At 38.2% G+C, this 27382-nt stretch overlaps 1 protein-coding gene across 2 annotated transcripts; it reads right to left on the minus strand.

Annotated features, from left to right (window-relative positions):
* Window positions 1-505: 505 nt before the first annotated feature.
* On the minus strand, window positions 506-21038 carry PPM1A (protein phosphatase, Mg2+/Mn2+ dependent 1A). Of its 2 annotated transcripts, none has more exons than XM_039733082.1 (5): window positions 20187-21038; window positions 18340-18457; window positions 13247-13355; window positions 10456-10513; window positions 506-8132 (listed from the first exon to the last, which is right to left on the minus strand). In XM_039733082.1, the coding sequence occupies exons 1-5, from the start codon at window positions 21018-21020 to the stop codon at window positions 8103-8105; spliced, it is 1149 nt and encodes a 382-aa protein (XP_039589016.1). In that variant the 5' UTR covers window positions 21021-21038; the 3' UTR covers window positions 506-8102. The 2 variants fall into 2 exon arrangements, with proteins under 2 accessions (XP_039589016.1, XP_039589015.1); XM_039733081.1 differs by having other exon boundaries at window positions 506-8204.
* Window positions 21039-27382: the final 6344 nt, after the last annotated feature.

Consider the following 27382-nt stretch of genomic DNA (forward strand, 5'->3'; position numbering starts at 1 on the left):
CAAACCAGGTGGCCTCTGGGGAATGCTGGGGCTGGAGCCAAGCACATGCAGCTTTATCTTGGAATTTCAACATGAAAGGGAAAAAACAGCAAAAAGGAGGGAGTTTAATAATTGTAACTAAAAAGTGATCACGATAAGCCCTCAGTATTTCATTCTAATCTAACTCCTTTGAGCCAGAAAACTGAAGGAGGCCTGGAAAGTTTGTAAATCAGGGACAATAAAAGAGATGTGAGGATGGTTGATGTAGCACTCAAATACACACACACGATGTAATTGCCTGTTTTATTTAGTGGAATCACTTTTGTAGATTAGAAATATTTCCAATTCCCGTTTACTCCAATGCAAGCCTCCACCATCGACAGGCATAACGCAGTTTGTTCAACTGATTCCAAACCAAAAAAAAAAGAAAAAAAAAAGAAAAGAAAAAAAAAAAAAAAAAAAAGAAAAATCTCAAAAGTTAAGTTAGAAACTAAGTTCACACATTTTCTTTGGGACCAGGAATCTGTACATAGTACAAAATATACATTTATTGAACTTTCTGTAAACACACAGTTTGAATTGTGTAAAACTGTAAATAGTGGGTGAACTACGTGGAGAATAATTTATTATATATTGTTATACATTCTACTTAAGGAAAATAGTTATGCTCTTGTATATTACTCTGTTAAATTTATAAATTCCATAATGAAGCTGTGTAATCTGCAAACATGCTTTTCAAGCTTAAATCTCTCCATTCGTAACACACATTTATACAGGTCATCAATGAAAAAAGTTACACTTTCCACAAAATAGATATAAAGAGGTCATGAATTTTCTAAAAAGACAGGCACAGCATGTCACTACAAACGAGACTCTTATGGTAGGGTGTGGAGTCAATTCTGTGAGAAGACAGGTGAAAACTCTCTAATTCAGCATGTTTGTACGTGGTCTTAGGAACAAGACAGATGCTAGAGCCCAACATCTCTGCTTATAAAGATTTATCAAACAGCTGGTCCTGGAAGTCAAAGGTCACACTTTTCAGATATGCAGCACTCCCTGGCTGGGAGAACCTCGGCTTTTGTCTCCTATCAACTCTTGGTCACGAGTAATTGAGTTTTCCAAGCAGTGAAATACCTGGCACCATTTGCCAAGAACATTTGCATAATTCAGCACTTACTCCAAAAAGTGGATTCCTGGCACTGAAGAGTTAGATCTGGTTAATAAATACAATTTAACTCTTGGTGCCCAAGGTCATCAGCGAGAACAGGCTGGGAAGCCCCAACTCCACAGGCTGCAGGGCATTAACCTGGGGAACGTGGGGTAACAGCATCCCAGCACTGGTGTGCAATTGCCCAGTTTCCAATTTAAGGGGCTGGAAATTCCAAATTGCAGCAGACTTCTCAGTCTGGCATCACTCACTCAGAATAAAAAGTTCCCCTATAAACACTGTCAAAGATCCTTTCACAGAATGGTCCATTGAACGGTCTGGGTTGGAAGAGCCTTAAAGATCATCTAGTTCCAACCTTTCAGGAGTCCATCACTGGACATGGATATAATTCTATGTAAATTCAGGACATTTATTCCTACATTTTCAAGGTCTCATTGTCTTTCCATCCTGGATACATCATTTTGGATTTCATTTGTTTGCAGCTAAAAGCACTGCATCAAAGACCAAACCTCTTAAACTGTGCTCTTCTGAGGTTTTAAAAACAAAAATTCTTAGATATCTAAAGAATTAAGAAATTATCTCAGATTAACCAAACATTTTGCTTTAACACTACCACTGTCTTCCCTTTGGCTTTGAAAGATTTTTCAAAACCTAAACTGAATAAAGATTACATTTGTTTTTCATAACAAGAGAAGTGGGATAGTCAAGGCTCCAACAACACGTGCAGAATTTGTATGTTGTGAGCAAAAGCTCCATCAGCGTCAGCAGGATGTAAAGTTAAGTTTGTGCCTGACTTTCCCAAGCCTATCTGACTCTAATTTTCCCCTGCAGTGTGAACAGTTGTGATCCAGCCTGAAATCCCAACTGAAAATGAAACTGGGTACCCAGTATTTGCACTGCTCAGACTGGCTGGAATTCAGTAACAGCTGAATTGAAACTCTGGACCTTGCTCTACAGGCATCAACAGAATAAAAGTATTGAATGTTTGAGGACCTGCCAGTGTGTTTCCCCATTATTCCTGAAGGTACTTCTCAAAATAAATAACAATGGCAGCTCCTTCAACTCAGAGGCCTCCTCACAACACACATGGGGAGTCCTGTCCACCTGGAAAAACCCCACATTCCCACCAAGCTCTTCAGAGCCAACACTTCAAGGAAGCAAAAAGGAATTTCAGCTTTGCCTGGGTGTTACTGAGCAAGCTGAGAAGTGCTGAAGTCGTGGTCCTGAAGGAAAGTGGTACTGCCTGACACAGCACCCACCCCTCAGAGAAATGGCTGGTCACACAGTAGTGAGCACCATTGGTTTTATCCATCCCATTTTGGAAAAAAAAAAAAAAAGAAAAAATAAGAAAGCAGGTGCCTAGCGATATTTTTTAAAGTACTTGGGCAGGAATCAGTTCAAATTATGTGTAAAAATCTGGCTATGCATAAACCACTCTAGAAATCTGACCTGTCATCCCACTTCTACCCAAATTTTGACACTTTCAGATTTTTTTTGTTCTATAAAAGGCATTTTTTAAGTTAAGCCCACTTCCCCAGCTTCTGTGGTGCAAAAGTTGGGGGGTTTTGTGGTCACTGCATTTAAAGCAAACCTCTCCCAAAAGACTTTCCTAAGACATCAGTATTACTCCTGTCCCCTTAGCCTGGAAGCAAAGACTTTAGAAGAATGTGTACAAGAGATGGGGAAAAGAAAGATCTGTATTACTGCTGCTCAAAAGGAACACCAAACAAAAACACAGAGAAAATGAGGGATATGCACAAAGCCCAAGTAACTACAAGTCAACAACTCTGACACAATCAGGAGATTAAAGCTCCAGACATTTTTTTCACATATTAAGCAAATGGTGAAAACACTTGTCATTTTTCTAGAAACAAATTGTCAATGGGAGACAATGTAAACTCAACTTTTAACATGTCTATTTTTTTTCTACTTGAATGCATTTAGTGGTCCATGACATTAAAGAGAAGCTTCAAGTTTTCCTCCAGCTTCCTGACCTCCGTAAAACATGTGCCACAGCCCAGGTGGCTGCTACCTCATTTATAAAGCAATGTTATAAAGCAAAATAAGGCCACAGAGTGCTTCAGATGTGCACACCTGGGTCTGCAAAAGCTGCAGACTGTGCAAGCACTCCAGAGAAAAAGCTCACAAAAGACTGGAGTCTCTGATCAGTATATCAGACAGGTCAGTCAAAATTATTTAGCCACAGATTGATACTTTTAAATTCTGCTCCTTTCTTACAGCTTATAGCAGGAATCACATGCATTTATTTGTGCTACAGCATCCTGGAAATTCACGTCTGGAGCCTCTTTTCACCACTTAGAGAGTCAAAAAACCTCTCTAGCCAGATGGGGAGTTTACACCCTGAACTGGGTATAAAGGCTCAGGTATGATCACCTCAGACACGGGTACTTGTAGCAACAAGGAGCCACACTCATCATCTAGGAGACATTATTTTCACAGCTGGTAAAGCTTGGCACCAAGCAACAATTCATTTTCTACACAAGAAGGTCAGGTACAGCCCTGTAGCTCTACACTTTTGCTGTCTCAGGTTTGGATCAAATACTGCATTTGCCAAAGGATGAGGAAAAGGGCACTGGCTTTCCTAAAGGTGAGCCCCTTTCAGACATGGCCAAGTTTAAATCCCAAGGAACTGAAACACACCAAGTCATTGGTGCACAAAAGCAGTTCAAGAAGGTGCAGGCAGAAATGGAGGTGAACATCTTTGCATGATGAAATCCTGACGTACATTGAACTAAGGTAAGCTCTAAGAACCATATCATTAACCTAATTGTGGCAGCCATGCTGTCTCTCCCACAGGACAGAGCTCCAAACCTCCAGAGAATGCAAACACAGAGGAAGGTTGTCAGCACAGAACTCACTCACAAGACATTGAGACTGAAGTTTGATGGTTCCAGTTTAAAGAAAAGAAATGTTTATCAAAGTAAAATGTTTGTCTCAAGTGGGGAAAGATCTGCAAAGGCTTCGATGCTCCCTACAGAGCCATCATTTATCTGGGTGTGGTTTCCCAAACTGTGGCAGGAGGGGTTGGGCAAGCATTCCTTTGCTCTCAGTCCTGTCTCCCCACTCTTGATTTTTCCCTAGCACCAGCAGCCCACAGCTGGATATCAATTCACCCAGCTCAAGAAAATAGTTTTTTTTCCTCCTAATTGCACACCCACTTAAGGACAAGCACTGGCACAAAAAAAGGCAGTAGGGGCAAACTAGGAGCAATGGTTTAGTCTTGGCCTAAGATCATGAAACCACATCCTCAGACCATAAACTACTAAAAATGGAATGCAATAGGAAGTGTCTCCTATCCCAGTGTATAAAATTAAGGCGGGATTCTTATCAGGGAATCAACTGAAGTGAAAACTGATCCCTAATTTTGTTACATCATCTCAAGCTTCCAACTCTTGAACTGAGCAAAATGGCTCAGACACGAACCTATCTAGTGACAGCACCAGCTTTGCAATACATAATGTAATGGACATTGAAGTCAGTTTGCTACAAATGAATGTTGAAAAGATCAGCTTTGGCACCTGCAGGAACTCAGGATCTCTCAAGTAAGTGCTCCCATGACTCATCTGCTGCTCAGTATTCACCAGGCACCTCGCTGCCACAACCTACGCCTGCCGCAGTTCAGAGCACTGCAACCACGGCTGATGAAATTCCTCTCTCCCATTCTGACTCCAGCTCAGATTTTAACTGAGTGATGGCTGTGCCTCGAGGCTGTGGTGCTGCTGCTCCTGGGCCAGCTGAGAGCAAGCCCAGCTGAAAGGCTCAGGCTCTGTTCCTGCCCCAGCACGAGTACTGGGGACTCTATGGATACAAAGGATTTACAAAGCCTTGCAAAGCTAGGATCCTACTTCATGTCACTGCATTGAGTTCACCCAACATTGGTTTAAAGCACATTTTAGAAGCCTCTGTCTTGAACATATTTTCAATGCTGAATTAGTGAGAATTATTTGGAACAGTTGTCTATAAAGCAGTTACAGGTATTCTCCCAGAACGATCAGCCAAACATTTAATCTGACTATAACAAAACTCACAGAAACTGTAGCCAGTGAAGCTGTCAAATGTAGAAGGAAAACAAAGTTGCATGGCATACGAAGCAAAGTAGCTTTACAAATGTCATTTCCTTTTAAAAACAAGCAAATCGGGACCATCCTATTTGAACATGTATTTAAAAATACATATGTTAACATCACACAATTTTCATTTTTGTCACACATGAATCTTTTTCCAAGAGGGAAATAAATAGCACACAATATTTCAAAATAAAAATTGCTGCCTTGCCCCTGAGGTGCTAATGTTTTTAGCATTTAAAAAAAAAAGTTTCTGGTGCAAGAAGGAGATGCACAAAGGTGCAAAAGTGCCTTTTTTCTTTTCAGAGCAGTGAAAAAAGTACAGCTTGCCTCTTTTCTAGGATGCTTTATATACTCAACTCGTTTATTCTGTAATCAAAGTCTGTATCTAAAATGGCAGTGTTTATGCATACATCATAATTCAGTGCTCTGAGCTCACCACAATGCTGAACGTAGGCGGGAGAGAGAAAGGCCTGAAACGGGCTTTCTGCCACTACCCTCAAACCTACTCACATTGCCTGTAGCAACAGCAGAATTCTTTCCTTTCTAACCTTCAGGAGACCTCGTCAGAAGAGGCTTCAAAAATCTCCTTTGTCACTGAGACAGTTTAAGTGATTATGGTTTGAAGTATGGCTTTTCACACCACAGTTTTGCTTCCGATTTTTAAAGTTTAAAACTCAAAGGTTCCACAGTCCAGTTCAAGGTTTTGCAGTTTCCAAAACTAAACTTTAGTCTCTATGAAAAAAAAAGACAGAACTTTATCTGCCTAGTCCTAAATTAAGTTTAGCTTTTTGCACTAATACGCCATGTATTATTAAATATGCTCGTTAATTAGGTGCCTGTGAAGCTATAACTTAACATCATTATAGTTTTGCACTCTACAACAAAATTAGACATTTTAAGCATTTATTCATAGGTAGGTAAGGAACTGGTTCTTTAACCAAAAATTGCTATAAATTTATAAATACAAATAGTGCTTATGTTTTCTTCATTCATGCTTGAACAGATTACAAACTGAATACAATGAAGTTACGTTTAAGCACCCCACATAGACAAGAGGGATAAAAGAAAAGTTTGCTGGTATATACTATACTTAGTTCCAAGACACTATAAGTTACTTTTTCACTGTTCAGTGTTCCCTAACTCTGCATTAGTTTTAAGGCTATATATACAAATATGTATATGTCAAAGTTAGGGAAAGACAAATATAGCAAAATGCATTGTACTACATTTTCCTATCAAAAAGTAATTATACACCAAGTTCTGATTCTGTTTAACTGCAGTAAATGTTACAATCTACTTGTTTTACTGATTTTCCTTTTGAGGAATCTGCCTACTAAATGAGTAAACTACATATTAAATACAATATTCTCAACCAAAAAGACAATACAAGGTGCACAAAACAGCAGTTTTGCAAACACGACTGACTTGAAAACTTAATTTTCGTATGCTCAATGGGAGAAAGCTAAGCTTAAATCAAATTAGTTTATTATCTTATAAAATTTTAAATTAGAATTTTAAACAACAAACAGTTAAATATTGTCAACATGCTATACCTCAAATCACAAGTACTGTTTAACCACTAGTCTCTCATTCTAAGTAAGTGGGTCAATTAAAAACACACACCATAAAATGTTAAAGATTGTCAGGCTTTGACAAATGTATTTTTATCAAACAGTAGGCAAATTCAAACCAATGCACATTTTCAGTAGGGAGGGGAAAAAAAAAAACCAACACCAAAAAGCCTGAAAAAACCCACATTTGTAAAAAATAGGGTAACGGATTAATCCCACATCATCCTCTAGCATATGGCTATGTCTTGGGCAATAATCAAAATCCTTCCCATTTTAAAAATGGGCTACCAATTAAGAAAAATATTCTTCCACAAGTAAAATATCATTTACAATGGCACTGACATTTTAAAAGGCAGGAAAAGAAGGAATTACACATTTATGGGTAAATGTCTTGTTTGTTAAATCAAGCTTTATTGATAAAATGGAATTCAAGAGTATTTTTCTTGGAACAGCAGCAGACCCAGCCAATCAGGATTGTAAAAATGCTGCAGACTCCTACTTTATGTAGAAAGTTGTCTTCATGCTCAGTGATTAGTAGTTTCAGGTAAGGGTTAATGAAAAAAGAGGTGCAAAGAACCAAGGTTCTAATTCCAAGATTGGTACATGTATGAACAGGATACTGTTAATAGGGCATGATTTAAGTCCCACTGAACTCAAAATCACAAATCCCTTCAACTCAACGTGACAGCAGGAGTGCATCCAAGAAAACTATGTCTGCTTGTTGAAGAATGTGCACTACTCCTAAGTTATTTTTCCATTGCCAAGCGAAATTCACACACTGCAATTTCTGGTAGGTTGCCCATGAGTTCAGCTTTCATATAAACCAAAAAGTTATCTTTAACAGTTTTGTGCACCTCTTGAGCACCTAGCTGGCTAGGCTGCTGCTCCTTGCAATCCAAAACCACAACATGATTTTTAAAAGGGATATATATTGTTGCATCACACAAGCCAAAACATTTCTTCTAACCTTTATAGTGATTTAAAGCGGTTCATAATTAAATATGAGCATTTGTACAAAGACAATTGCACTTTACAAAAACAAAATCATACAACATAAATTGCTGGAGTCTGATTTACAACATGAATTTATGGTTTGAAATCACGTTTACAGAAGTCTGTTTTACAAAAAAGATCAGTTCCTGGGCTAGATGTTGTACTGCTGTAGTCACTCTCACCAACACATCATATTCCCTTCTTTAATTAAGGTTGAGGATGGATGTTAAGAAGGGTCACTGAGGTTGGGCTGCACTTTCATTTGCAGGATGAAACGTGAACTCCACAGCTAGATGAGCAGTTTTACCACATATCATCAGTTGAGGCAGAATCCTTAAAGAAAAAAGAAGGAACCCTTTAAAGTCTGGAGTGCCCATCCTTGCGGCAGTTTCTGGATAATCCAGACTGAAAAGGGTAAAGACTTAAATCATTTCAGGAGTCTCTTTTCTCTCCCCTTTCAGAAACAGCTTTTAAAAAGTATCTAAACCCCACATATTCTTAATTAACAAAACATCAGAATCAAGAAATTTCAAAATATGACCAAGTGTTTAATCAATCCTGAAAATAAGATCCTAGGCATGTTACTCAAAAGCATTTCCAGAGCCTTTCTAGCTATTTCCTGAGTAGTTAGAAATAATACAAAATGGATACTCTCAGCTCACAGGTGTGAGAAAAGAGCAGGATGTGCTCATGTCATGTGTTATCACCATTATCATCTTTTGTTTTCTCAGCCCTCCCTTGCTGCATGGGAAGATACAGACATCAAGTGACACCCTGTTATAACTCACAGCTATTTTAACACTTTTAATTTAAGGTTACAGAAGTGTAGTTTAGGCAACTGAAGGAAATCGTAATTTTGGATGGTAATAAAACTGCAAGGGGGAAAAAATAAATGTATGTAACAAAAAAACTGAAAGTAGAGACATGCTGTGCTCCAAATCATAATTGTATGGTCACTCTACTTGGTATTTCAACCTATCCAATACCTGACTGTCCCAAAAATTCATCCCATTTAGACCCACAGGCAACAGCAGATTTTGTATAACTACCACAAGCCAGACAAATGTTTACCCAATCCCTGGTTTAACCAGTATTTAATTTTACCAAGTGTTTTTTAATCCATTTGCCTTTGTGTCAGCCTGTTTCCTTTTCCCTTGCTTACACTGCTCTGCATTCAGCTTTCTCCACCTCATCAAGTGGGCTCACAGGTTAACCATGAGCAAGTGGGGCCACAGCTCTGCAGCTGAAGTAACAGCTCGATCAGCAGCACAGAGGCAGAGCAAACTGCTCCTGTGCACCACTTCTGGTTGTTTCAGCATCATCTGCTCCTTTTCCATAAGCAATTAAGGGGCAGGATGGGCTTTTACAACAGCTCATCCTGGTGCTTCCACAGCTACACCTCCCCATCATTACTGAGGCTGCAGGAGGTAGAAATATTACTTCTGTTGAAAAGCACTGACTTAGTGACTCCTTGGAGAGGAAAGAAGCTAATTAAGTCTCTAGCAATGCCACACATGATAATTTCTTAGCACTGAAGATATGCACCCTTCATTCAAACTTGCACACAGAATCCATTGCAAACCAGAGAGGAACAGTTGGCACGGAGGTGTACTTAAAAAAACCACAAACTGAGATTGCCCTTTGCAAAAGTACCACCTCCAGCTTTTCCTTCAAGACCAGAAGTAGCAAAGGAGAGCAATTATATGAAAGAGCAAAATGGTTGTTTCAAGAATGAAAACTAAAAGCAGCATGAGTAAAAATGCAGGAGCTGCTTGCCAACTATTCCATATGCAAATTTCTGTATCCCAGTTGCCAACATGATCACAAAGTTTGTGTACTATAGGTTTGTAGAACAGTAACATACTACAGAATGTATTTTGAAGGTAAAGCATCCTCTTTCAGCCCCTATTTAGGAATTTTAATGCTAAAAATAGAATGAAGGCTGTCAAATAAAACTAGTGCACAGTTGTAAGGCCAATGCACAATCTTTATGTCTGGCTGCATTTCACTTCTGTCACATCCAAGCACGGAAGAAATTTCTGCTGATACTTAAAGGATCAGTTTAACTGCTCTATGAGACATTATTTTCAGTGACAGAATGTTGTTTCTGGTGATCAAACTGCCACTGGGATCATGCTCATGCTCACTGTTTGGTTTTTCTTCCCCTCAACCTGACAGTGGATTTATGTCTCTTTCAGCACTGACATATAAGAACCCAAAGTGTTTGCTTGCTGTAAGATGTTCTATGCTTAAGAATAAAAGTGTTTACACAGTCCATTTGGTAAACTAATATATTCTTAACACATCCATTTAACCTTTAGATATAGCATTTTTTGCCTTGATATTTAGAAGAAAATGTCTCCCATAAAGAAGGGGAAAAAAAGCCCCCCATGACTCTTTCCACCATTTGGCAGCACTTGGAAACCCAAGCAGGACTGAAATAATGAAATTCCAGAGGACAAATGAATCAACCCTACTGAGGGTTGAGATGATGATCAGCAGAAAACAATTACAAAACACAGTCCAAAAAGCACAATACTGTTATTCCTTTCTTGGGGGAAAGGATCTTTAACAGAAATTTACAATATCTTTCTTTACAAAACAGCTCAAATAATTGGGGTGGGGAGAAAGAGAATGTAAGAGAAAAGATACTCACAGCATCATCATTCCTGTAGGGGTTCAGCCTGTTATACACAGCTTCAATCACACTCCGTCTAGAGCAAAAAAAACAAAAAACCCACAAGATTTTAAGGCTGTGTTTTTCTTTTTTTTTCCCCCCAAGTCAAATTCCCAATTTTATTTTAAATGCAAACTTTAGAAGATTCCAAATTCAGAGAAACATTTTTACTGTAAGTTAGCACTTTAAAACCTTTAAAAAAAAATTAAAAATCCTTAAAAACCTTTAGGCTCAAGACAAACAAGGCTGAATATCCCTTGGAGTTCAGCAGGACAAGAGCACAACCTGACAGTCAGGTCTTCCCTTTCAAAAAGGGCAGCAGAAACCTCAGTGGACACTGAATGTCCTTGTCATTCGTGTGCCCAAAAACCACTGCAGTAGTGCCTCATGCACTATGGCATGTATTATGTATTACTTCCATAGGGGAACAGTGTTGTGTTATTTTCTGGACAAAAAAAAATTATATTCTGAAGTACATTTTTGTTTGTGTTACGTCCTAAAATGTACTTTCCATGTGCAAACATGAAAAAAATAGTTCTAGAACAGTACTCTTCTACAGTGACATGGCCAATACTTTCCTGCAATTTTTTCCTCAAAAAAACCAACAACAACAACAAAAAAAGAAATTTGCAGGTTTGTGTACTGTGTCTTCAGAATGAGATAAATTTTGTCTGGTAAAAAATACAAAAAAATCTATTCAAGCATTTTGACAGTCACCTCCTTTTTAAAAGGCCCCTGCTTAGGATATTTAAGATAGCTTGAAATGAACCTTCATCTCTGAGATTCTTGACTTTTCTAATAGTGATAGAAAATTGATAAGAAATAGATTGATAAAATATGAATACATTTGCAATCAACATGCAAATGAGCAACATTATTTTTATTTATTTCTTTTAACATAGGGTGAAAAGCTGAGAGTCAAAAAACCTCTTGAAAACAGGTAATTAAAAACCCCAAAAAACAAAACAGGCCAATGTGAGATCGAAGTAAGAAGCTGCCTATGCCTTTCCCAGTATATAAGGAAAAAACTTTGAAGGGAGAACAGGAAGGAAAGAAAAAAACCCCAAAAAACAAAACACAAGCAAATGTGAGGTTGAAGGAAGATGCCTATGCCTTTCCCAGTATATAAGGAAAAAACTTTGAAGGGAGAACAGGAAGGAAAGAGGGAAGTAAAAAATAGAAATTACATATTGGACTTTAAATGCAACTTTCTTTTGGATCCCATTCTGCAGAACCAAGATGAAGCAGCAGATTGTGATGCAAAACAAACTACAAAGGGCAACCTTTAAACTGCTGATGAATGCATGCAGAGCAATCACAAAGGAGTGCAAGAGAAGGAAAAAGCAGATGACAGGCTTTGTAATCATCCTGCAACACTGAAGAGTCAGGAACAACCATGTATAAACATCAGAGTGAATGGTTATAGGGCATGAAAGAAGAGGTTGGATTTAAAGCAATAAAATCAAGCAATTACACACAAGGTACATTACATAGAAGGATTGGAAAGTTTCCCATATCTTTCAAGAAACAGGTATCTCTGATTCTAAATACAGGCAGGTTTCTTGAAAAGCATTATTTTCCTTCCAAATTGGCAATAGTGCTTTAAGTTACATAAACATCCAATTAAATCAATATTTCTCTATGTCCCTATTCAAACTAGCATCACTGAGACACAGAATCCTGAAGTCACATCACTTCAGCATTTCTTCACAGCCATGATGCTACTTCCAGCCAAAGGAGATGAAGAAAAATCAATTTGTATGCTGCATTTCATGAGTAACTGACTCACTCATACTCCAACAGTACAGCAGCCCATCCTAAATAGATGCTATTATACTTTAAATTGCCATCTCTTCTTCTCCTAGTCAAACAGCTCCTATAAGAACAATACTGTTTTCTAGAAGCCATCTTTACAGTTATCTCTTTATAATTTATTCAATTTATCCCTTCATAATTTATTCAATTTTTAATTTTATAATTTATTCAGTTTTGTGTCTAAAGTCCTGATGCTTTGGTGTAACATACAAAAATCAGACTCTGAAAGGTCAAAAATACTCTATCATATGTGCCCAATCCTTTTTAACACAGCACAGGCTCATGAACAATCTTTTGAATCAAAAAGAACATCTTTTGGGGTGCAAATAAACTGAGCACATTGCTTCCTTAAAAGACTGAGTATTTGGGAAACCACAGAGCATCACCACTGAACCCTTCAAGGACAAAGTCAGCTGTATAAAGCTACAAATTTGACTTCCCACTTTTCTTTTTTGATAGATTTCTATCTTGCTTTCAGATTTGTCACAAGCAGAGAGGAACAAAAGCAAATTTTTAAGCAATTACAACATGGCTACAGACAAGAAAAGAAAGCTGCCAAGCAAAACATTTTATGCATATCACTTCTTGTTGTAATGTGCAACACTTCAACCCAAGTAATTAAAGTCAGGGCATTATTTCCACATGTTCAAATGTAACATCCCCCCAGAAACCCCAGTTAATTACGAAAAACAGACATTCAGGCCACCCTTAAAAACCCCTCATTCCTTCCCAAAACTACAGTTTGACATTTAATTTTTGCAATGATTCATAGTCAACTCCATTCTTAGGCTTGTCCTTTTCATCCAGAACAACTGAGTAATAAGAACTGGAGAACAAATCATCACCTTTTGTCCTGTGCCCTTCCTCCCTCCCTGCCCCCCAACTTTTTTAAGAGTGGCCTTGCAGTTAAATGTGATTTAAATCAAACCCCACACGGACACTGATGTGAACTCACTTGCTTGCCAACTCCCCCCCCGGCGGGAGGTTTGGGATGCTCTCAGTTGCTAACGTACGCATCACGTGGACTAAGTCTGGCACTCCTTCACCCTGCTTCTTTATGATCTCTGGGAATCAGAAGTACTTTTTTTGTAAGTGCAGTCCAAATTTAACTTCAAAAGATTGAAACACTCAGTTTTATAAAAAGGCAGCTTAACATTAAAAATAAATAAATTTTAAAAAAAAATTAAAGCGACAGACCGTACTCAACATGGTAATTGTTAATTTTGGTTCCATAAGTAAAAACCTGTAACACATTTGACACAGATTTACTGCTGTTCACATGCTGACTTGGTTTTAGAAATACACAGCTATCTAGTAACAGTGGGGAAAAAAAATCTTTAATGGCTTTCCTGCTATACATTAGACAGAAGATGTAATATCTTCCCACAATATGCCCAAGGCATGGGGCAGATATTAACACCAGTTTTATCACTGCAACACAAGATAAAATACTATTGCCATCACAGAAAACACAGTATTTTCAAGAAATAAAAGGTTAGACATGTCAGAAGTAATTCCCTTGGCTGTATGTGTATTAACCAATACTTGTACCTCACTGCATTACATCAACATGCAAATTTTAAGGACTATTACACATTAATTAAAAGCCAGGGACATCACATCTAATTGACAGCTTCATTCTCAACTCAGGAGATATTTCAGTTCAGGGCAGAAACTTAAAGCTGATCCACTCCAGCTTCTGGGTGAAGAGCATCTATATTGTAGCCACAGCACATTTGTCAAGACATTAATCCTTTAATTTTGTTCTTAGGCCTGGTTGGTTTGGTGGTTTTTATGAGGTTTTTTTTTGTGTTTGCTTTTTTCACTTTTCTCCTCAAGTCAAAAGCACACAGTTTTATTTGAATTCAAGACATTAAAGATCATACCACCCCTGAAGAGTCACTCCTTAAGTAGGTATTTAATGAAATTTAAAGAACAAGAACATTTTTTAAAATGCATCTCATTCATTTCTCTGTAAACATGACCTCTCAGAAGTTGCAGAAAATGTGAATTATTAAGACCTGGTGCTTTTCATCCTCAAGTGAATACTGCAACATGCATACAATAATGTGTACATATGTGCACATCTATACATGCATGTATGTACATGCACACTACTCTTCATGTAATAAAGCATTTACACAGTTTGGAATTCATCAGTACCACTTTTGCAAAATACTCAAGCATTCAGATTTTGCCCTAAATTCCAGAAGAACATACCAAGTTTCCATTTTATAATTTATGAGATAAGGCACATTGAAAGTTTTTAAAACCAAAATGTATCCAGTCCTTTTTAGTCAAGTCAAAACAAAACAAAACCTAAAAAACAATTGTGAATTACTTTTTGTGTATGTAATGGTTTTTCAGGGCTGTGTGTGTTTACAAAAACCATCAGCTCTGTTTTGCAGTCAGGCTGTGTAAATTATTTGCAAGGTATAGTGGAAACACTGCCTAGTCCTCAACCAGAATCAAAACTCTGCAGCACAAAACTTTAAGCTGTTCACTTCAAAACCTAAATTTTGAACACACGACACTGCACACCAGAGACACCTCAAAAACTTGCCATTTCCTCAAAATCTACAGCCAAAGTTCATTTTACCATCTTACATTTAGCAAAGAAATAATCTATGAATCTTAAATCTGAATAAGAAGCCAAGATCTCAGATTTGGTTTGCCAAGTTCCTTTATTGTGCAATTTTGAACATCTAGAATATGCTACATTGTGCTAGTTCTAAAGTTCTGCTGTACAAAAATAAGGAATTTATAGTTGACCTATACTACACAGTTTCACAACCTGTAACTGCAGTACATTTAACATACAGTCTCCACTAAATGAATACATTTATATTTTGATAAAACTAGAGATACAGACTGAATGAACACTGAAGACACAACAAATGGAGTCGGTCTGCTAGCTGTGTTTAATTTATTGGAATTATCTTGTTTCAATACACCTTGACCCTCCCCCCAGTCTTTAATTTACTTTTAAACCTTCTACACATTTTCATGGCATCAAGTACTGGAAAAATGTACTTACAACCCTAAAAGAAAGGATTCAAAAATGGGAATTCCATACAAAGTTTAAGAAAAAGCCAGAACTTTGTTTATGTGAAAATTAGGGAAGGAACATATAACAGCTAACTTAAAATTATTTATCTCTACATAGGTATAAATATTGCAGGGAATACCTATTACGGAATGGTTTTACGTAAAAAAAAAAAAAGAGAACAGAAAAAAAAAGCTTAGACAAGTTTCTTTTTAGAGTCAACACATTGATAACACATATTAGTGCAAATAATAGCAACACATTTTGGAATGACTGATTACTTCTACCATGAAGTTCACATGATACTTTAGAAGTAACATTGATTTATTGCAAGTATTGGCACAAGGATGCTTCTCCACACTTGCTGCTTCTTCCATTATTTGTTGCAGCTACCAATCTGGACCACAAAGACATCAGGAGAGTCTTAAGTGACATAGTAAGTAGAAAAGTTTCTACATTTTTTAAGATCTGAATCATCTCTCCTTATTCAAGATGACCATTGTTATTAAATCCTATTTGGTTTTAAAATTTGCACTAGTTTTTAACAGTATAAAGGTATATTCTGGGCCAAGGGGATAAAAATACAACCAGAAAAAAAGCACATTAGAAAGGATCGACTCTCATTATCTGCTGGACTTCACTGAGTACTGAAGTGCATAAAAATATGTAATATGCATTTTGACCAAGTTTCCATTTAATTAATTTTAAATTAAATTGATAATACAGATTAGTAAGATCATTCTAAAAGTACTCTTTATGTTTTTTAGTTCCTTCAGCCAAAAATCAGGCTTTTAAAGTTAAGCACTGCCACTCTTATAGTATCCTAATATAAGAGAAAGATTATTCACTGTAGTGTGTAAAGTTTCAGATGCTGCAGCAGTCCTACCTTACTAGTCAATAAGGCATTATCCACTTACTTCAGAAACAATGCAATGGCACATTAATTAATGAATTATATATTAAATATAACAAAGTTATCAACTCCTGTTCTTGAAATTCTGTCTTAGTTCAGGCCTTTCAACTTTCCTCATGCATAAGTCCTAAAAGGCCAAATTCTGCAAACAGCTGATACATATCACTGCTGGGTTGAGTAGTGTTTACTAAATATTCATTCATTTAAATAATATTTTTGTGCAACAACAGACAAAAGGTTGAGGATAACTCTAGATATTAAGCAAAGACCCTTGAGAGGAAGTACAATATATTTCCTCAAGTTGTTCAGACATCATCCCATTCAATTAGTATTAAAGTCTTTTATAACTACATACAGAATCCTTCTGCCTCTATGCAATTATCACACTTTGATCATTCCTGAAAATTTCCTATTTGTATAAATGCAAAGTACCAGCAGCCAAATTCCTTGTATGTACCATAACCACGTGCAGGTCCAGTGTTTAGGCTGTTCCTTTACAAAATGAGGCAGCTGTACAAAAATGCCAGCTTTCCTCACTGTAACATTCCTGGGGTACCATGAGGCCAGCTGAAGATGCAGCCTTGGCTTCATCATATTTTCATATTCTAGGTCGTGGGTTTGTCTGAGCTCAGACACAATATCTAAGATAAGAAGGCAGCACTTGCCCAGCTAAGGAGAATTGCCACGCTGTGAATCAATGTGTGCATGTACAGCACACTTGTTCTTCCCCAGCTCTGTGGGTGGGCACACACAGCGAGCTCCTCACAGGCCTGGTGCAAACCTGCTCCCTGCTCTGCTGACACTTCCCTCCTGCAGTGTGACTGCACTGGGACATTCCTGCCACGCTGTCAGGGAGATTCACACCAGCACTCACTGTGCACCAACCTCTCCTCTCAGCAAGTGTGGAGATTACTACACAGAAATGTCTGCCTGGGCATTTGCTCAGGAGCAGAACAGATGCAGTTTGCTGAGACCTGGCGAGTGAAGCCTTTGAAAAACGTGGTACTTTCTGCAGGAGCACCTACACAAGTTGTAAGGGCTTTAAAAATGGATTTGTCTGAGCCCAAAATTCCCATGCAGGCAAGTTCTCTGTGAAATTTCTGGAGCTGCACTGTGTTACCATCATGCAAGTTAAGGAGGAAAAAAGTGCATAATGTACTCCTCTAACTTACTAATCACTGCTACCATGGTTGTGGAGAACTCTGCCTATCGTGCCCTGTGCTATTAAGGATTCTTGGGAGTATACACACACATAACTAGACTTGTAACACATAGAGGAGCCCACTTCAAAAATAGACTTAACCTATGCAAATAATGCATACAGCATGTCTTAGATTTCAGAAACAAACTCCAAGATGTAGTTGGTTTTAAATATCAAAAGGCACTATAAATGCAGTTTTAATCAGAAATTATTTTTAATCTAATTGATTTAAAATATATTTTATGTAATCCAAAAAGCCCCAGACTCGCAGTTTCAATTTAAAGTTTAAGAACTCCTGAAATACAAATTTAAAGAAAAATTTTTAAGTTACTATCAGAGTAAGATGATTTCCTAGCTTTTGTTTGTCATGAATGCTTAAAGATTAGCTTTGACAAATTTCTGAAGTACTTTCAAATAAGTAAATATGTAAGCGGGTGCTTAAAGATTAAAGTAATCAAGTTGTAACTATTACTGGATAATAAAGTATCACAGCTAACTGATTTGTACTTAACTATAAATGGCACTCAAATTACCATCTTCACAGACACTTTGTAAGACATTCTGATTATTTTCTTTAACTCCATGTAACAGGAACCAGGATTCACTGGTCTGAAGTTAGTGCTGTCAACAGACTCAGGAAGAACATTGGGCATAAATGAATTCTCTGCCATCCTGAATAATTTTCAGGGCTACAGGCTGCTGCACTTTCGTAGCAGAACTTTTTCAGGACATATATGAGTGCCTTTCTCAGAGCTACACAGGATGGCCAACGGCACTTGAAGGTCTATTAAAAAGCCTGTATGTGTTAAGGGTTTAGTTGCTGGAAGGGGAAGGGGGCCAGGGGTCTGTTTAGAAACAAAGTTACTTATTTTTTTTTAAATGATCCACCTTCTACTCTGCTTTCCAGGTACTTGTCCAACTCTGCCTCTCTTTTCACCGCCTCTGGCGATACCTTTGGTGCATTCGGAAAACAGATCAATATCACACTCATGTTGTCTCGACTTCCCTGGTGGAAAAGAAAAAATGATTTGAGAAATGTATACACACCAGGTTAAACACACATCAAAGCATTTGAAATACAGAAATTCACAAATCATATGGTATCAGAATCCAACTTTCACTATAATGGATTAATATTATCATTAGAATTAATCTCCCTGTACCCCTTACAGAATTCCAGGCCCATTCATTTGGTACAACTCTTCAGTCATAGTTTTTTCCACTTCTATGGTCTGAAGACTACATGGAGCCAGTTAAAGACACCCCATTGTCATCTAAAAACTGACATTATTAATGAGTGATATATAATTACAAAGTTGTGTTCCATCTTTTTTAAGTGCCATCCAATCATTTTGGGAAAACAGCTGAATGGGTGAACAAAACCATTACTGCACAAAAGCACTAATCAGGAAGGTGCTTAATTCAGACAGTAATTCCACTGAAAATCACAGCTATTAGGTTTTTTCTTCTCCTTTTCATTTAAAACATGAAAAGTTGCAAGTGATAGAATTTGTTAGAAAACCAGCTGTAAGGTACTCAGATCTTTGCAAAAAATGTTTACATTTAAAACTCCAAATAAATTAACCCCAATACTTGAATATTTAAAAATACAAACACATTCTGCTTACGCAAAGTAACTGTTTGGTTTACTTTCAATACCCCTGTGCTTTGGCCTACAAACATGCATCCACAGGCTTAACTTTTAACACTAATTAACTCCACTCATGTCAGCAAGATCAAGAACAAGCCAGTGTGCAAAACAGCAGTATATGGGTATGGGGAGGTGCTGACAGTTGGCTCCTGCAAAGCTCACAGCATTCACAAGCCACTGTTCCTTTCCTGGTATTTGCTTTTAGGACTGCCAAAGAAAAATAGTAAACAAAAATATAACCATTATCAATCTGCCAAGGTGTTGGAAAGGAATTACAATTTTCTAGAAGGGAAAAGATCCTGTTAGCCACGTGGGAAGAGCAGGGATGTTGCCTTGTTTCTTTAGAAAAAAGTTGGCTTTTTTGCTTTATGACTTCCAGTTTACCTTTGCAAAATAAGTATCAAGCTCTGCAACTCAGTAACTGCATCACACTGCAACTTATTAATACAAAGTAGAAGTTAATGCAGACAAAGTTACATAGTTTTGTAAAACCAAATAGTCTCATGTTCATCTACTAGAGCTGATTTCAGAGCTGTATCACACAACAGTGAGTAAGAAATACAGTAATTAAACCAAAATAAAAACTAACTTAGGAAGCCAGGTCTTCAAAATATGAAGTCAAGATTCATTGATTCTGCATGTATCTTGATGTAAATATGACAGTAATGTTAATACTATGTGCCCAAGGAAGCAGGGAAAGATTAGGAAGGGGAAATATACTCTCTAGCCTGATTAAATCTTAAGAGCTGAGGTTTTGTAAAGTACATTATGAAACAGAAAAGGGCACTTATTGTCTTTAGCTTGCCCATAAATTCCCATTAGCTTCTAGTTTTCCACTGATCACAGTGTACTTGTACATGATTATAACCTCTTAATTAACCAAAACCACCCAGAAAAGCATTGTTTCTGTTGTGTTTTCCTTCCCTTCTATCACCATTTTTGTAGGAAACATGGTCATCACTGTCAAAGTCATGTTACCATAAACCACTGAATATTTATAGACTGGAAGCAAAGTTATTATTAGCTTGCTCATAAACTTCTAATAGGGAAAGCACAGTAAACTCCTTCTCTCAAGTCTGGCTACCTTGTACAAGCAGGTGTCAACTATCTCATTGCAAACTTTCTCAAGGTCATCAGTGACTTCAAGTCTGGATCTTACAAAGTCACACAGCTCTTCATTTCCCATAACATCCCAGATACCGTCGCACGCCAGGATGATGAACTGATCATCTTCTTCTGATCTCTCAATTTCATAAACTTCAGGCTCGGGTGAGACCAGCTGTTCTGTAGGACCTTTCCCATGGACACATTTGTAATCAAAGTCCCCAAGTGCCCTTGAAACAGCAAGGGAGCCATTCACACGCTGAATCATTACGGAGCCACCTGCATTCTGTATACGCTCCTTCTCCAGCGGGTTACTTGGTTTGTGATCCTGTGTGAAGAAGTGAACCTTCCTGTTTCGACAGAGCAAACCTCTCGAGTCTCCACAGTTGATGAAGTACGTGTGTTGGGGAGAAATCATGACACCCACAGCTGTTGACCCACTTCTGTCTGCGCCATGCTTCTTCTCGGAGATGACTCTCATGTGTTCATCAATTTGCAGAAAACCTGTTCTGATGCCGCTCTTTACACTTTCCACAGATGGTGGCCCATCTGGCCCTTTAAAATCCTGGTTGCTCGTGATGTGATCTAATAAATGCTCACAGCAGTACTTGGCAACCTGGGATCCAGCGTGCCCATCATAGACAGCAAAAAAGGACCATCCATCAAGTCCATTTGGCAAACCAATCACAGCCGTGTGTGCATCCTCCATTTCCACGCGCCAGCCCTGCATGCTGCTCAGCCCGTAACGCAGCCCGTTCCCCTGCCCCTGGGCGTTATGCTTCTCCATCTTTGGCTTGTCTAAAAATGCTCCCATGGTGACCTTCCTTCAGTTCTACAAAGGAAAAAAACAAGGATTATTAAGATATTTCTTAAATGCCCAGTCTAAATATCCTGTTGGAAGATATTAAATAATGGTACAAGTCGTGTTAAGATGCCCAAAATACACAGCTATAAAGCTGATTTTTCTGTGTCTCCAGTCAAATTTGCATTGCTTTCATCTATCTGAAACAAGGACACTACTACTAGCTGAACTGCATTTTTCATATTTTTGTATTTTCAGCTGTTTTACTTGAAAAATTTATGTTCACTGTCATTCATGGTTCTGACAAAAGCCTCTAATAGAACTATGTATGAAACCAGTTTCAAAGAGGACTTGTTAACTGGCACACATCTGAATGGCTGTTCCCTGCAACTACTGAGCCATGAAAGAGTTCAATGTTTCCAGGACACTGGCATTCCCTAGATCCCTACCTGCTGGCCACAAATTCCTGCTAACATTGCTTTTCTGGGAGTGATGGGGAAATGAAAGCAAACTGATTCGTTTGGGTTTTTTTTTAAGAAGAGGATTTCAGGGTTTTTTGGGTTCGGTTGTTATTTGGCTTTTTTTACACAGATAAATTATAAGAATGACCAAGAGGATGCCAGAGTCTGCATAAAGGAAAAAGCAACATGGATAAACTAGCAGCAGGACTGGGAAGGAACAGAGCAGCTGTCCCTTTAGGCAGCAGCAAGCCATTAGTTTGGCTCAGCCATCTTGTGAAAGCTCATCCTTAGATTTTTCGGTTAAATTACGCAGCAGCTTCTCAGATGTCTGTGCTGCAGATGTACTTAAAACCCTCATGTATTCATGCTTCACTGAAAGACAACTGCCCCTGACAAGTCTGAGGAAATCTGTTTGGAAATAACATCACATGTATTGTATGTGCTTGTGTGAATCAAGATTCAAGCCAGACCCATACACTGCACCTCTCCTCCTTCACCTCCTCCTTGGGATGTGATGCAGCAAATATTCATGCTTAAGAGAGTAAGAGTTGTATTTGCAGGCGGTGTAAACTGACTGGTTTATCTTCATGGCTTTCACACCCTAACCATCCAACCCACCCTTCTAATCCACATCACTGTATTTGTGCATTCATTATTAAAAAATCATACAAAATGGGTCACACACATTTTGCATACTTGCAAATTATGCCTTGGGAAGCATCAAAAGAGTCTGCAAATCACTGTTATACAATACAAAGTAATGGAACAAAACTATGAGCTTTTCTGTTTGAAGACTATGAACAAAAATCAGCTGTGAAAAGAACCTCAGAAACAGATTTTACCTGAGGCCCCAACTAACAGCTGCACTAGCAGAAAAATCAGTACACCAGGGGTTTCAGTACACCAGGGGTTTCAGACATGTTTAGCATGACCATGGAATATTTGACCAGTTTTCTAAGTGACAACATCACATTTTTATAACATGCTTTTATTGCAGTACAGCACCAGCCATTAGTGACACCATATATCCAACAAAGCTCTTCACACTGTCTCTTCCAGCCACTGTCAACCTTTCTGAAACATCTGTGTTAAAATAAACAGTCAAGAAATGTTTATATTTGATCTCACCACAACAGTGATTCAAATGTGAGGCATGGGGACTGGTTATGCACTCTTTGGCTCACATGCTTTGCTAACAAAAACAAAACACATACTTCAGCTGTAGGGGGATGGCAGCAGCAATTCACCTCTGCTTCCCCTCGCCCTAAACCCTGCTCTGGAGTTCTGTCTCTTCTCAAGTGAACACAAAATATTGATGCCCAAGCAAGCTGTAACTAACCAACAAAACAGAGTGTGCACCGTGTGTCCTGTGTCCCAAGCATATGCAGGAGGTTCACATTACTGCAGTTGCTAGGAAAAAAATACGACTTAAGACTTTTTTATCTTCACATGCAACTCTAGTGAAGTCAGAGTGATCAAAATAATTACAGAATGCTGCTATAAATTACGTGGGTAATTATTTTGCTGAATAACACTTTTTATTCATTCTATGATAGGAGCAGAGTTTAACAGTGAATGTTCTTTTTGTTGAGGAAATCATTAAACAGAATGCAGATATTCAACTTTTTCACCTTAATTTAAAGTTCAAAAAGCAGAAACTGCCCTAGCAAATATACTTCTGTAAAATATTTGACATTATTGCTGTATTTAAAATAAAACAGAAAAACATTAAGAGCAGGGTACAGTTACACTGACCACAAACACTGTCGAAATCTGGACTAAAAAGGGCCATTTTTCTCCTAATCTCTCACCTTAGTATGCACACAACATTCAGAGCTGTGCTTTGTAAACTGTTTGTACTGCTCAGTAGTTTATCATGCAAATTAGAAATATGTACAGACAATCTGTGTGAAGTTCTAACAACTACAGAACTGCCAGCACACCTTCTGAGTTAACAAATCACTCTCCATTGAAGTACCAAATTGCCTTATCCCTTCCCAGAAGGCAACCTGGAAGCTGGAGGTCTTTGAAGCTAAGCTTTGCAGTGAGATGTTGATCCAGGATTCTTCAGGAGTGAGAGCTGCCCACCATGGATGAGAATACAGCTGGGCAAAAGGAAAACCACAGTGGCCATGGAACAACTCCTTCAGAAATCACAGCAGGAAGTGATCCCCCTCTGAAAACTGCAATAACAGACTGCACTTGTCTTCCCTGCCATATTCCAGCTAACCAGACTTTTACCAGAATAGCAGTGTAAACCTGGAGAATAGGCCAGGTTTTCCAAACCCTCACTGTATCTGCAGAAAAAGCATTGTTTACTTGTGGATAGGATCAATGTGCCAGATCTTTAGGTTTTTTTCCAGAATTCCCCTTCTCATTCAGAAAGTTTCAGTTACAACTCACCCATCTATGAATTCTGATGAATTGGAGACTACCTGCTACTTCTCCCCCCATATCCTTAATGTGTAATTAAAACCTAAAGAATTTCATGAGTCTTAGCTATGAACAAAAAGAATTTTAAGGTTTACAAGAAGGTATGGACACACAGAGAAATGCTGACATAAGAAAGCCCTTCCTCCTTCCTGCTAAAAATACCTTTCAGACCTGTTTTTGAGTTCATATCTATGGAAACATCTTTCACACACCGGTGTCTACCTAAATTATGAGCACATTTGTCATTCTTTGATGAGGTGCTTTGTGCACTACAGTGACTGAGTTGGAATGACACCTTTGGTTAAGCACATAACTCTGTATGCAAATCTGATTAACCTATAGCAGTGTAAGTGCCCAAGTTACAGCATGACTTTGTTATGTAAAAACACAGACCCAGAACACACTGCGTGCAATGAGTGCAACACAAAAACCAGATCCTGAACACGGCTTAACTCAGCCTTTCTTCATGTCTTTACTCATCTTTCTTAAGAGAAGCCCTCATTTTATGATCTTTATTCTCCAAAGAATTAATCCAGTCACACACTTCTACAACCATGTCAGAAAAATGCAGTCTCATGGCAGGAGACAGAACCAGTCCTCTATCCTGGAAGCCTCAACTTTTGGAATGCTTGAATGATGCACGTAAGTACTGAAGGAGACAGACATTCTTCCTATTAAAGGCAAAGTAAGAGAAAAGGCACTTTAATCATGAAGTTTAGGGGCAAAATACACCACCTTTTTTTTCCCCTTAAAGTAGGACCATTCTGAACAGGACTGTAAGGGTGCTGCCTTGTAAAAAGGTCAGAGGTGCAACATCTTTTTCATAAATGGTGATTCTCACACATCATCTGGTGCTACAACTGCACAGCCATCAGCTGAGCAAGCTTCAATTTTAATCTAAGATGATTCTTGGATCACCATTTCCAAATCAGTGACTTCCATTAGTTTTAGGTCCCCAAAGACAAGAGCTTTCTGCAGTCAAAGTTTCTGAGTTTTGGCTCTGAAGAAGAGAGGCATCTGAACAAAACTAGATGTGAAAATGGACCCCTGTGAACAGAAATGAATGTGCAGGGGGTGCATCTCTGCATCTACAAGTGCATTTTAGCCACAATTTCTGAAGCACTGATTTTGTGGAGGTCAAACTGAAGGACAGCCTCTCCAGCAAGTGCACAGAAAACTCAAGTTAAGTTTCCAGACAGAAAAGTAAGAATACTGTACACAGCCTAGAAAAATCAACACAAATAACAAGGTCTTGGATAAAACACAAAGAGTGCCAAAATTCAAAGGACTGCAGCATTAGAAACAAAACTGAAATAATGAATGGAGCATGCCAAAGAGTCAGTAGCTAAACTCTAAACTCCTTGAAAGTAGATGCAACTGGAGAACAGAGAGGCAAAGAAAAAAGAGGGTAATTAGTATACCAGGCCATGGACAACCAGGGACAACCACAGATACACCACTGGAATGCATGAAATCTCTTTGCCCCTTCATTTGTTCCTCAAATTGTGCTATCCAGGCAGCACAACTGTAATGCTTTCTGCTACACAGGAAAATAAATTTTACTGGTTTGCTATTTGCATGTTCATTTGCCTGAAGGTTCAAACGAAGATAAGCCCTAAATTGTTCACAAAAGACAGCTAATGCAATTCCACATACCCCTACAGAAACACAAATTTATTTTTCCAAGGAATTTGGACAAAGATTTGATCATTTTGTCCCAGAAAAGTAACCACCCCCATGTGAAACTTTCACTTGAACAATACATAAATTAATAATCCTTTTTAAACAATGTTCAAGCTGTATTCCTTCCACTAGGATAAGCTGCTTACATGAACCACACTGAAGTCACAGGCACTTGCTCTGAGTTGAGAAATACCCCCACACTCCAATTTCCTGGAACAATTCTCTCAGTGACACTACACCCTGTGTGTTGTAATGAAGACCATAGAGAAAGATTACAACCTTTACTTGAACTACAGGACACAGAGCAAGTCACCAAATTATACAGACTGCTGCTGACTAGAAAAAGGGTGTTTGTTCACTTCAACTCCAGCCTGATCTGCAGTACTTTTCCCTCTGCCTTAAGCAGGCTGGATGCAGTAGCAGACAGCAAGTAATTGTGCAAACGTGGAAACATTTTCAGAAGTTACAGCCTGGTGAATGAAAAACTGACAGTACATACTGGATGCCCCAAATCAATTAATTTTAACAAACAACATGTCAGAGAACATCCCAGGGATCGGAAGAATGACTAAAATAAAACAGAACACGCAGATGAGGAGACATAATTACACCACAGTCATGGGCTGAATGAAGTCATGAAAAAGCTTCTTGCCAATGAAACTATTTAAAAGCTATTGGAGGCTATATGACTGAGTTCTGGCACTCATGCTTTGAAACATTAATAAAACACCAAAAAATTACAGTTGATGTTTCTGAACGTGTACTTTCAGACACAGGAATATATGGCAGCTAGGAGACATGAACCGTTTATGTAAAAGAAGTAAAATAAAATACAGAACTGGGGCTATTTCAATAAACACAGACTAACCCACCATTTCCCCACCAGAACATTTGTTTCTTGGGGATGCACCTATAGTGTGTGTTCTATTTCAGTAAGACAACTGCAAAAGGAAGAACATAAACTACCCATATGGGTAAGAAAATTTTTAATAACATTAAGAACTTTTGGTTTAGAACAGATGTAGGAGGTATGGCTTGTGGCAGACTAAAAATAAAAAAACAACCAAAAACCAAAACAACAGGGGAAGCAAGTTAACTGTGTGTATGAAGGAAAGTATGAACTATTCCAAATTTCCCCAAGTTACCCTCCTTCTCTTCTAGGAATTAATATGCAACAGTGATGGCTATTACAACTTCACAGCGCAGCAGAAAATACTAAATCACTGCACCTCTGATACAAACATCTATGAGCTCTGACCTCTTAACAGCTGGTCCACAGGCACTGCCATTTCACTGAGCTAAGTTGTTTGGAGAATTGTTTTTTTTAAACACAACTTCTGCTTAAAATCCCTTCTCCTTGCTAGGAGCTGACAGCCTTTCCAAATGCCTCCCTGTACTAAGCAGCAAAATATTTTATCCCACGTGAGTATGGCAGGGCAGGTAGGATTTAGGAGAGGATTATTAAAGCCTTCTGGAACACAGAAGGTAACCATTTCTGAGTTAACACCCTCCCTCCAACAACATGTTTCAGCTTCTTCTTAAAACATTATTTTCTGCTTCTACCTACCTTTCCTGCAGACAACTAAACCTGTTCCAAGGTTAAATGAGAAGCTTCTCAATATGAGTGTATTTTGGCTGAGGTTCAAACTCTCTCCAGCAGAGACACGTGTAATCTGATTTTTGCAAAAGGAAGCCTTGGACATTGAAACAGATAATTCACCTCTAACAAATTGTTCCTTCAGAAGTTTGAAAGATGGTGATGTAATTTCAAGAATTCTTTATGGAGTTAATTTTGTA

The sequence above is a fragment of the Passer montanus genome, unplaced genomic scaffold, assembly GCF_014805655.1.
Source record: "Passer montanus isolate IOZ18808 unplaced genomic scaffold, ASM1480565v1 scaffold82, whole genome shotgun sequence".
Taxonomy (NCBI): Eukaryota; Metazoa; Chordata; class Aves; order Passeriformes; family Passeridae; genus Passer; species Passer montanus.